This window comes from Chanodichthys erythropterus, chromosome 1 (assembly GCF_024489055.1).
Source record: "Chanodichthys erythropterus isolate Z2021 chromosome 1, ASM2448905v1, whole genome shotgun sequence".
NCBI classification, from domain to species: domain Eukaryota; kingdom Metazoa; phylum Chordata; class Actinopteri; order Cypriniformes; family Xenocyprididae; genus Chanodichthys; species Chanodichthys erythropterus.
In genome coordinates, this window is record NC_090221.1 from 26,334,502 (window position 1) to 26,347,181 (window position 12,680).

Consider the following 12,680-nt stretch of genomic DNA (forward strand, 5'->3'; position numbering starts at 1 on the left):
CCATCTATGTTTTGATCATTGTTCTGAATCTGATCCAGATTTAGTCTTTGACAAAAGCAGATCCAGTTTCAGTTTGAGATCTCTTACCCAGAGCATAACCTGCACCAGAGCAGGTTAGCTGTGGAGCAAAGTTACTATGGCAATGAACACAGCTAAAACTTTCACAAAACCTAAAACCCAGGGTTGGCACTAACTAATCTGAAACATACCTGGCTAGTGACCTAAACCGGATTCATGGTATAGGCCCCAGATGTTTTCAATTCAAATCCAAACACAACATAACATGACACGTATGTCTTGAGATAATCCTCATAGAGTGGCATTACATACTGCTTTGCTTAAGCTAAAGGATATCTGGGATCAGATTGCATTGCGATAATGATGATGCAATGCTTTCCAAAGTCATTTGAAAACATTGGGAAGTTCAACCAATAGAAATTGGATCTCAGGTGGTTGGTGGGTACAGAGGGTAGGGACGATGAGTAAAGACCAATTGGAGACTGTATTACAGCAGAATTGTGCTTGGATTGAAGAATAGAAGCATGCAACTATAAGATCAGCACTCATCCACCAGGATCTAAGTTCATGTATTTGAGCTATTATTGTCATGCATGCAGAATTTTTCATCTTTTCCACAAAAAATAATTTTGTGTCTCATTTGACTGGGTGGACCAGCCATCAATTTGAGTGGGCCAGTGCCACCCTGGCCCTTACCAACTTATGTAGCCTTAACACTGGTTTGATGCAATGGGAGTAGATTAGTTAAGGGTTAATAATAATTGGTCCGTCCAGTGCCTAATGGTAAATAAACAAAGCTATAGATTGTGAAACTGAACATTTCTCATTCTTTTACTGCTCAGCATTCTATGTTAGTTTTCTGTTAGTTTGAGTCCCAACTCAAGATCCTTTCCCAGTCCTGTTTCTCTCTCTCCTCTTCCATTGCTTCTTGATTCTTCAATTCTGTCCTATCTAGTAAGAGCAAAAAAGCCCAAAAATAACTAAACATTTTTTTTTTCTTGAATCTTTTCAATGGCATGGCCCATCCAAATTTTGTAAAATTAATTGGACTTGCAGGGCTACATATGAGTGATAATACATTCACTGAGAGTGCATTTGATCATAACCTTAGTTCAGCCTTAGTAAGCCTTGTACACAAACAATGCAACTTGAATGCGCTATGTATTTTAGAAAAAAAGACTCATTACTATTACTGAAAGTGCTGAGTAGAGCTACTGTGACAATATGGAATGCTGTAGCTCTGATAGTTGCGTCACTACTTTTCTTAGATACTGTCCAAATGCTGACAATGAGTGCCAAGAGAAAAAGAAGAAAAAAATTATGTGTATTCTTGTCTACACTAGCTTACTAGAGTAAAGCAACAATGATAAGACAGGTGTTAAAAATAGAAAAATGTTGAATTCACCTGGTATCGCTTGGTTGTCTCACCTTTCTGTTTGGTCACTTTACGCACTGTCATGGCAGCTTGTCGTTTCTGATATTCAGAAATTTCAAAACCTAAACAAAACCAACAAGAACAGCAGCAGAAGATATGAGTGAGGATCACAGGAAAAGCAAGTGTATTTTTGTGCCATTAATAACATATGGAAATCCTTTTGAAGCAGCAGTGATGCATAAAATAAATACGAGCACTTTACTGATGAAACTGTGACTTGACACGGCACTTACATACTGTTGTACTCTCGTTGATTTGATTGCTTCTATTATTCTCATTTGTAAGTCGCTTTGGAGAAAAGCATCTGCTAAATGACTAAATGTAAATGTAAAATACATGAGAATTTATGCCAATTTACCAATTTTTTCATCCTCTTGGACCATCTTGCGCTCCTCATGGAAAGCCCTTAGCCAGCGAATCTTCTCTTCTGGTTTCTTGGCCAGAAAGATGTGAATCTCTTCGCTGTCTCTGTTGTGCAGCTTGAAAGCATTTTTCACACTGACGTTAAAGTCATCGTCCCGTCCATCAATAGCATCTCTCACTGTATATCTATCCATGTCAATACGTCCTTTGTAGTAAAGTATGTCCCGTCGTATCAGGTCCTGAGAAGAGATGCAGTGCTCACTGAAGGTGGCTTTCAATGACCACAACAGAATCAAACCCACACAGAATCCATCTTTGCAACAAGACTATGTTTAAATGGAATAAATAAAGGATATATGATTTACATCTACAGTAGTGCCTGAGCATCATGACATGCATTTACATTGATGGAAAGCATGTTGGAAAGCATAAATATGGGCAAAACAAAGACTATTGATTGTCATAAATTATGTCTTACAGCAAAAAACAATGGAAAAGATGCAATGAGCAGATTTGTTGTAACATATGTATCTTATTATTTGGCATATTTAACATGGTGACATTAAAGCGTGATACAGATCATGTAAAGTGTGTCTCAAATGCTTGAGAGTTGGCATCTCTAATTATGTCCAAATTAATTCACTTGTAAAAGATCTGCAACTGCTACTTTGTGTTATTTCATAGTTATTTCAATGAGGATAAATCATGTATACAAAATTACAGCTCTGAAAAACTTTAGATGTTGGATGCATTTCTAATTTATGCTCTGTTTTAGTTTATTTTTATTCACACAGTAAAGATAATGAGCAGAGGGTGAGAAACTATACCTCTCCTTGGTTATATAAACAGAGATTATTTGTTTTCGATATGACTTCATTTAAAATTAAACACTTCAAGCTTTCTAAAGACATATCTCTCATGTCTGTGCGGCAAGTATTCGCTGAGTTTCAGTTCCTTTTGAAATGCGTTACTTACTACTGGAGCTGCCAGTTTGCAAATGATTATTAAACAGCAAGCATGTAAAAGCCCTTCTGGTGCACTCTGTGTCCGAATTCACTCACTTTTCATTCACTCCTTCAGGTGGACTATATTAGTGGGGTAATGTGGGGAATAGTGAATGAGGGTATAAGGGACGATTTTGAACACAGCACTAGTTTTCTAGTGTGTGCTAGTTTGTTCCCTTAGTTACTAATTATGTTCAGCTGTTGTTCATTTAGTTACCTCATTACTCTCTGTGTATTTAAGCCCTTAGTTTCGTCAGTTCATTTTTCTGTGTCATCAATGTTTAGTGTGATTGTGCTATTTTGACTCCCATGTTTTCCGTAATGGATTTATTATTATTAAAAGATTGTTTTGTTCTATTCCTCGTGATCATGCAATTCATTATGGCCACGGTATGCGAATTTTGGATGCAGTTCTAATTTATAATCAGATTTTGAGATTCAAATCTGGCAATATAAATTAAGAAATAAATTAAATTTAATTTTGTCTATGAGCATTTTTTTTAATCAGTCTTTACACATTTATTTATTTCTCACATTGTTAAACCCTTTGTAAATCCCATGTACCTTTTTGCACAAGACTAGCTGATGATCAAAAAGGAAGAAGACTCGCTGCTGACTCCTTCCATAAGGCTGATAGATCCATGACATCTCACCCGTGTAGATCAGCTCTGAACTTCTGTCCAGAATGTCATCACCCTAAGGAAAAACAAAAGAAAACTTAACATTCAAGGCAGATAAACTAGGATTGGCAGTGGATACCCTAAAGAAGCTTTATTTTAAAGTTGAATTCCACACCACTAAACACACCTCCCAGTCCAACACTGAGGCTTGCCATTGGGCGATCTTGTCAATGTTCTCCAGTCTTCTTTTGCGCTCATTAATTTGCTGGGTGACGTTCCTCATGACTGCAAGTGCTGCTGCCACATAGCGGTAATCACTGTTGGGGGCATAAAGAACCACAGACTATTGATATTGAATACATATTTATAACTATATAACGAATACAACATGGTTTGGTTATGAGTCAATTAAACACATACACAATCTGGATAAAATAATAACACACAAACAGTACACTGCTGTACACTGTAAAACCTAACAAATGTCCTAACACTTTCTAAATGACTTTAATGTACAATAATTTACTTTAATTGTAAAAATATAGGACTCTATTCTATTTGCGTACTATGCCTTTGTTACTCACAAAACCTTAGTTAAGATAAATTGATTATATTAGACAGAACTTAAACTGAATGAGTTACATCTGGGGCCATTTTCACAAAACATCTTAAGGCTTAAAGTAGCTCCTAACTTGCTGAATTATGTAACGTCTGGACCAATCAGCCACACAACTATTCATTGCATTTAATGAATTACCCATAAACTCGCTCTCACTATCAAAGTTCTCTGAACTCATCCCCCTAAAACTGTAACCAGCATCCCAATGTTGCTAGCACACAGGCCAACCTAGGTGTCCTGTTACAGTTATATGGTACTTTTATGATCCAGAAGAATTCTGGAGAGACTAGTTACTCATTCTTCCTGAGAAGGACAAATAAACTCTCTTAATCCTATGTATTCTCTATATCACCACTTGGGAAATGTATAAACATGTATCCAAGTTTCCCATCTCATGACTTTCCTCTTATAGGCTTTATTCTATGTATTAATTCTCTCTTTTGAACTATTTTGGTATTAATGTTCCATAGTTGCAAATGTATAGTTAACTGAGATCACATTGGCAGCATGCTTGGTATCTACCCACTCCAACTTTCATTTCCTATTTGGTAATTTATGTTACATGTTACTAACTCTGTGACACATTAGTATTATAAGAATCTAGAAGGTTATTCTCTCATTCATCCAATCCAGTGTCTTATGCTAATATCTTGCTACAGAACAAAGACTCGTAAAACTTCCCTCTGAAAGGGGAACTCCTTATTGGCTCAGACACCTCAAGAGGGTGTGACATCTTCACCCCTTATATTCACTAATCACAAGGAACCCCCTCTCTTCCTGCTCTTCCTCCTCTTCTTCTCTTTTACTGATGAATGCTGACGTCAAGATGATGCTTTAAGAAGCTAGAAGCTTCTAAGGAACCCCAAGCTTGTGCCAGGCCTCGGCCTAGACCTTCCATTCACCAAAGATCCTCTGAATCCAGCCGGTTCTCTTTCGTCAAGACAATATCAGCAAAGATTCAACAGAAGCCTCCACAAATTGCATCAGGACAGTTTTAATTCAACTTGGAGAGACATGCAAGTATCAAACTTAGTCTCATTATTGGATACATTGAGTATCCTTACCCCTTTTAAAGAAGGGCCTGTTAAAACTAAACTGATGGTTTGCTCAAGGCTGTTGATCTGCTGAATGTCCAACAATGCTGTAACTTCTTGCTTCCTGTACTCTGCTTTCTCTCTCTCTCTTGGTAAACTGTATGCATGTATGTGTGTGAATGTTAGAGAAGTTTAAGTGTTTAGTCTAGTTAATAAAGTCTTGTTCATGTCACACGTAAGGTTGTCTGTGTTTTGCGCTCATGTACTGGAGTCCCTATTCATGTCGGTCCTGACTACAGGCTTTTAGTAGAATAAGATTGTTATTTCCATAACCTGGAAATGAACATTTCTTAGTTAATAAACAATTAACACTGTGTGTTCATTGAACAACAGGTTAATTGATTGTAATATTAATTTTATTACATTAAGTTAATTTTATTTACTGATTAAAATATTAATAATTAATTATAACTAGTTATGATTAATTATTCATATTTATTTTGAGCTAATTTGCTACAATTAGGAGAAACTTTTAGAAGTAATGGGTGCGTCAGTCATAAATTTTGGACTCTAAGAGTATTTCACAAAGCATTTTATCACTAAAACTAGCTCCTAAATCTGTGAAAAGTTAGGAGTAGTCAAGAGGATTTCTAAGTCACTAAAACCAAATCACAAACAATCCTAATGTAGCTGTTGCCGGCAATCCACCTCAGCAATCCGTCCAAAGACTGTACACTATTGAGGCAATAAGCAACAGAGCATTTGGTGGTGAGCCTTTTCTTCAAAAATGCACTAAATATTTTGATTTATATATATATATATATATTAATCAGGATCATAACATAAAGGCTCATTTGCGCCAAAATGTATTGATGGAGAATAAAACATTGCGGTCAAGTTGAATATTATGTCCTATTGTTGGTGCTAATAGCCTTGTGGCCAGTTCGGGTGACCCGAGTTCGAGTTCCGGCTCATGGACTTTTTAAGCTCCCAATACTAATGTGCAATAATAGAAATTGCAAAGTTAAGGCATTACCAATGGACAGCAAAACACAAATTGGGTCAGCAGGGTCAAACAAAAACAGGTGGAGAAGAAAAGACACGTTAACTGCAAAAGAATTTATAGACCGACAGATTGACAGCCAGTCATGAAGGACCAGCACCACATGCCACTGTTTGAACAATTTATCTTTGAGAATCTGGCAGTAAGGTGTGGGAGGTCATTTTTAGTCCATCTCCTATCTTGAAAAGTCAGTCTTGCAGATATGGAATAAAAATGATCTTCTAAAGCTTACTGCCAGATTCTGGAAAGTAAATTCTTCAAACAATGGCACAAGAGGATGTGGTGCTGGTCCTTCAAGGGGTTTCTGTCCATTGGTCATGCTTTAACTTTGCAATTTCTAGTACTGCATTAGTATTGCATTAGCCTGACGTGGTCATACTCAATTCTAGTTCGAATATGAGTCTGATACTGCTCCATTGGGCTTTGATTATGGGGGCGTATTTCAACCGATCCAGGAAAGACCACAATTGGATAGACCTACAACCAATCAGAGCTACAGAGTAAGTGATGTATGTTGAGCGATGCATAGTTGTCAACAGAACTCAACTGCACACATGCTGGAACTAGTAGAAGATGAGCGTAAACAATCTTTGCCGGTGTTGTAAAAAGAATAAGTATACACGGAGTACTTGCCAATTAATGCGCTGTCGATATCTTCTATAACGGACGCGACGGCGGAATCTACACATCTCAGTTCTTCAACAACAGCTATCATTGTTGTAAACTAATTCAACCCAAGCGCTCTTTGATGATGTGGCTGATTACGTTTCTGGTGATAATCTGTCAATCATCGCCCTGACAAATTTGATTGGTCCGAACAGTTTCTGTTCGGGCATAATTACTCCTCTACGGATTGAGTCCAGACCGAACTCCCCAACCTCATGGGGCTAAGTTCGGCTGGTATCCAGGCTAGTATTGCATCTGTCTCATGAGAATTTCATAATTTTTGTCTGAGTTAAATCTCTTTTCTTGGCTCATTTTGTCTGTAAAAGAAAACATGCCTAATAATTATGCACACCTGAATTTGAGGCGTTTTTCATTCCCAGCCTTCATAAACATATATATTACTTATAAATGATTAAATACAAAATTAATAGTAATTATTTAGATTGATGTGGTTTGGAATTGGTAAAATGTGTATGAAAAAAAAAAAAAAATGATCAGAAAATCTATTTACCTTATAATTCTGCACATGGTGTATGTGTGCTATTGCCAGCTAGATGATTGAAGTACTTAATTTACAGGAGCAACACCTCTATGGTCTTTTTAAAGAGGACCTACGTATTATGCCCCTTTTCACAAGATGAAAGTCTCTGGTGTCCCCAGAATGTGTCTGAAGTTTCAGCTCAAAATACCCCACAGATCATTTATTATACCTTGTCAAATTTGCTTCTTTTTGGGTGTGAGCAAAAACACCACTTTTGTGCGTGTCCCTTTAAATGCAAATGAGCTGCTGCTCCTGGCCCCCTTTCCAGAAAAGGGCTGAGCTTTAGTCTTTCTCGGGATTTAATAAAGTCTGTTTCATATAGGGAGATATAATAATTTAGATCATCCACATTTCTTCATTCTTATAGTGAAGTTTTTGCCTGTATGGTGATTGGATTCACTGTTTTGGAACTTGAACTTGAGAATCTGGTGAGCGGCATGTTGCTTCTTGCATAGCCTATATTTGAAGTAAGTATAAGGCAGGTGTGTCCAACCCTGGTCCTGGAGGGCTACCTCCATGCAGATTTAAGCACCAACCTGAATCAAATACACCTGAACCAGCTAATCATGTTGTTCAGGGCTGCTTGATAATTAAAGACAGGTGTGTTGGAGCAGGGTTGGAACTGAAATCTGCAGGACGGTAGCCCTCCAGGTACAGGGTTGGACACCCCCTGGTATAAGGTTTACCATGGGGTTTAGCTTTCCTGAACAGCTTTTAAGAAAGTCACTGTGTAAGTTTAAGTTAGAACTTTTGCTCCAATAACAGACAGTTAATCAGATAAGAAAAATAAGAGTTCCAAATTTATTCTAACATATTATGTTTATATCTATGCTAGTTATACACAGTGTAGTCGTCAGTTACAGTATAGGAATGTTTAGCTAATGCAGGGTAATGTGAAATAAACCTTTTGGACCACACTATCTGCCACATTGAAGAACTCATGGTTATCATTTCTACCTAATCAGCAATCATATGATTCATTCATGCTTTTTTAATACGAGGTTAGGGTTAGACACTAAAGGCCAGATTTTACTAAACAGGGCAAATTAGCATGAGAGTGCAATCCCATAAAAGCGCAGATGGGAGTGGAAAGTTCAGGAGGCGATCTTCTGACAATGTGCAAATTTCCATAATGACCAGCTCATTTCCATAATGACCAACGCAAATTACCAAGAACAGAGAAATTTAGCATAGGTGGCTTGATAATCAATATTTTCAGGTAGCATCTTCCTCTGGTATTCCAAATAAATTAACTCGAGTGGAGAAAGTTCTCTCCTCTCTACCACATTCTCTAGCAGCTACTATTGGAGCCATGTCAAGCACTAAATGGGTTAAGGCATTTTTTCAGCGTTAAATAATAAATTGACTACTGCAAACCTTACTGCATGATTCATTTTAAATACTATCCTCCCATAAATTTTGTGTCTGAAAATGAAAATCTTACAAATGCATATGAAATAAGGTCACTGGCAAAAATAACTGTATCCATGCCTTTTCATCACTAATTTCTCACTGTGTGCCTTTACTTAATCCTGACAGTAGTTTTTTAATGCCAAAAGAAGGTTTGCGCTGGTGCAAACTGTTAATGAAACTGGCCTTAATTTTCTTTCATGGCCTCTGGACCCCCTGAAGTATCCTTGGTCACCCCCTAGCCACCCCATGTATGAAACTCTAGTTCCGCCACTAGTGATGTTCATGAATAGACAACACTGTCTTACAAATTTTTTGTATTATTTAAATGTTTAAAGCATTGTAAGATATGATACATGACTGAGTGCAAACCACATGAATGAAATGAACCACGATAGCATGTCAAATAGTCTCTTCTACTACTTAATGTTTCTGTGTGTTTAAACGTCGTACGATATGATCTTGTCATTTCAACCAAATAAATAGCTCAGTGGTTACATGCTGTTTAAGTCTTACAGAGCGGTCTTGGCTTTTAATAGCTAGAATACATCTCTACAGGTCGGCTTTGGGATAAACTATAACAGTACCGGTTGGGTTCGGGTCGGATCAAACGATCTCGAGTAAGGGCCGGTTTCGGGCCTCAGTTTAAAGCCCTTTAGTGTGGCGTTCTAGGCGTACTCTGATCACTATTGAAAATTGGTAAAAATGGGGGGTGGGCAGGTCCCATTGTGCACATTGTGTCCAATTGTATTTATTTTCTTTTTTTTAATATAGCCTTTATTTAATTTAGCCTTGGGTCTCTAGGCAGTGGTTTTTGCATGAGTTGTGTCTTACCTATGTTCCTGTGCTGTGTACTTGAGTAACTCTGCAAGTTGTAGTGGGTACTTGCAGATCTTCTGCACAGGGGTGAGGAGGAAGCCATCAATGGCGATGTCGATCATCTGCTGGAGGAGGCGACAGGCTTCAAAAAAGTGCTGATAGCGCCCATCCTTCATCAGCTTGGAGAGCTCCATGCAGGCATCAAGATGGTTGTTGCAATACTCTGAATAGATCCAGAAACCATCTTGCTGTACAGCAAACAGTCGTTAAGGTCAGAACTGAATCAAATTAAACTGTTTTAAGATTTCCTTTCGAGGAAACATTGACGCAGCGTCATGGTGTTGATGCAATGTTGACACAATGCCATTGGCAATTCAATGGCCACTTTGGTGGTTACAGAGACGCATCTGTGGCTCAAACTTTCTGGGATCAGAAAAAAAAAAAAACGTTTCTGCTGGATGGCCTGATCTTGCTGCCTGGCTCAAAAGCAAAGGGTTTCATCCCTTATTAAAACCTATGTATATGGCAAGGATCTCTCGCCGAGCACTTTGTGCCCTTTCTATCTGGAGGTCCCTCACCTTGGGTCCCTCTCTAGCTCAGGGTCTTTGGGGCGGCCCCTCATCTTGGCACATCAACTGTCTAGAGACCCATACAAAAAAAAAATTGGCCAAAATCTATTTTAAATATATGGTAAATGTTGTAAACAGTGGCGTTTGTTAAGATATATTTTTTAAAAAGTGAACATTTTGTTTCAACTTTCATATACCAAAATATATTCCAAATGTTGATGGAACATACCATAGTAGCGATCAAAGTAGGTAGGTAGTCAAAGGTAGGTAGCAAGGAAACAGCGTTAAATGCAACCCAGTGACACGTGACACTTGTCGCAAAATCACCACCAGGTGGTGCAAAGGGACGGTTTGCAACATTGCATAAGGCAGCTGTGACATTTGTACTTTTAAATGAATATTAAAATAACAAAATAAATTACTAGTAATAATAATAATAATAATAATAATAATATAACATTTAATCTTGGCTAATTATTTTTCATGTAAGTGCTTAATGTTCCAGCTACTTGACTACTGTTACAGTGAAATATTATAGTGGTGGCAGGCAAAAAGCTTGAAACTACATTTAATAATTCACTGATGTATTTTAACAGGTCAGGCATGCACAATGAAACATTTATTCCCGTACAACAGAGAGCACTGCACATAACATGCAGAAAAATAAAGTGTCTGAATTATAAAATTGTTGATCATATTTGTTTATTAAACCATTTATTTGTAAATTAATTAAGAAATTGTTGATCACTTTTTATTAAATCATTCCTTTGTAAATTAAATAAGAACCTGTTGATCACTTTTTTATTGAAATGTTTCTTTGTAGCCTACTAAATATGTAAGAACATCGCTAGGCTATTAATTTGTTCTAATGATTTCAAAAACGAAGAAACAAAAAACAAAAAAATAGACTAAAAGGTAGCCACAATTTAACTAAAGTGGAATTAAAATGCAGAGATGAAATATCCCAATAAAATGTCCTCATGTTTCAAATGATGAATAAAACATGCAAGTTTATTTTTTTTCCCCCTGCATGTCAGCGCGGGTCTCCATAAATTGGCCTAAACATTTTCAGCACGGGCCTACATAAAGTCCTGGGACAGTTAGACTTATTAATTATTGCAGGTTTAAATAGAGAGATCGGTGTTTGTATTTCAGTTAAGTTTTATTATAAATAATTATTTTATATTGTGTTATATTGGGTTTTCCCTATTAAACAAACTGTTATTAGCTGTTTTCCACAAAATGTAGAGCAATCTTTGATCAAGAATTGAACATGGCAATTTATAAACATAAAAAAATACACCACAAGACCATCATATCTCACAGTCAGTGCCAGAAATTTCTGCAACAAATTACGTGCAATGAGCTGATTATTTTTATTATTGCAGTTTTACTAACGCTCCTCTCTCGTGTGTGTAGACGCGCTGCATGTTACTGCTGGAAAAGAGAACTTCAGTTTCTGTTCTTACATTTATAGGCTATAAAATTATCATGAATTTCCATTTTATGCCAAGCAACAAATATTATCCAGCAGACTGAATTTACATTTTTATAACGAACACCATTTCTGTAAAAAAAAAAAAAAAAAAAAAACCCATTGGAAGGAGCCCAGTAAATCCCTGTAAAATTTAGGTTAATTATCGGGTTGAAAATGTTCATGGTGAGTGTGTGAAGTGTCTGCAGCCTAGGGTGATAAAGAACATGAGTGGGTCTGTACCATTTCGTTTTACTTAGGAATAGCTGGCATAGAAAAATGGAGTAAATCTGATCAAGAAATTAATCTGATTCTGTTTGTATTCTTCAATCATTGAATAATGAAATATTTAACAATAATAAACTTTTTTGACAAAAATAAAATGACATGTAAATGATTTAGGCTAATTCCTTCATATCCATACACTTTAAAATACTAGGCTAATAGAATATTGAAGTCTGAATTGTTCTTTTGCGACTTCTCTTGTTTATAGTCAGCCTAATACTGCTCAGATCTGGGGGTGGGGATAGGACAGTTTAGTAGCTTCATGGTGGGGGTGCAGGACAATACTAGCTAAAGGTGTAAATTGAGCGTCAGCGAGGGAAACAAAGAAAGTTGCTGAAAGAGATCCAGCGTGTTGGCGAGAGAGACGAAAAGAAAAACTGTTCTTAACTTGTTGCTTGTTGCCTACTATTTTCATTTTGCACTCTTTTAATTAAACACAGCAACTTATTTGGCAATACAAATGTAAGACATTGCAAAAATAAGATTCTGTAATCCTCATTTTACATAAAATCTCACAGGGAATAAAAACATGTAATAAATAAATAGGCTACTGTCCCGAGATTGTACCTTGAAAATAAAGCAATACTATTTAGCCTAGTTAGTATATTATTATTATTTCAAATGTTTTAGTCATTTAGTCAACAAAAATGTTTCACATCTTTTTAAAGCTGTAATAAACATTCAGCCAACACTGATTTGTTTGATGGCGTACGGATCTGTTTTGAAATTTGTTGTCTTTCTTTTGTTGCTTTATCATTTA

The 12,680-nt window shown here is 36.8% G+C and overlaps 1 protein-coding gene across 1 annotated transcript in view; it reads right to left on the reverse strand.

The window, feature by feature from the left end:
• The window catches only part of arhgef9b (Cdc42 guanine nucleotide exchange factor (GEF) 9b), a 94,607-nt gene that overhangs the window by 36,363 nt on the left and 45,564 nt on the right, over positions 1–12,680 (reverse strand). The window contains 5 exon segments of the mRNA XM_067390944.1: positions 1,447–1,515; positions 1,812–2,055; positions 3,385–3,516; positions 3,628–3,757; positions 9,608–9,840. Of these exon segments, the coding sequence (XP_067247045.1) occupies positions 1,447–1,515; positions 1,812–2,055; positions 3,385–3,516; positions 3,628–3,757; positions 9,608–9,840 (808 nt within the window).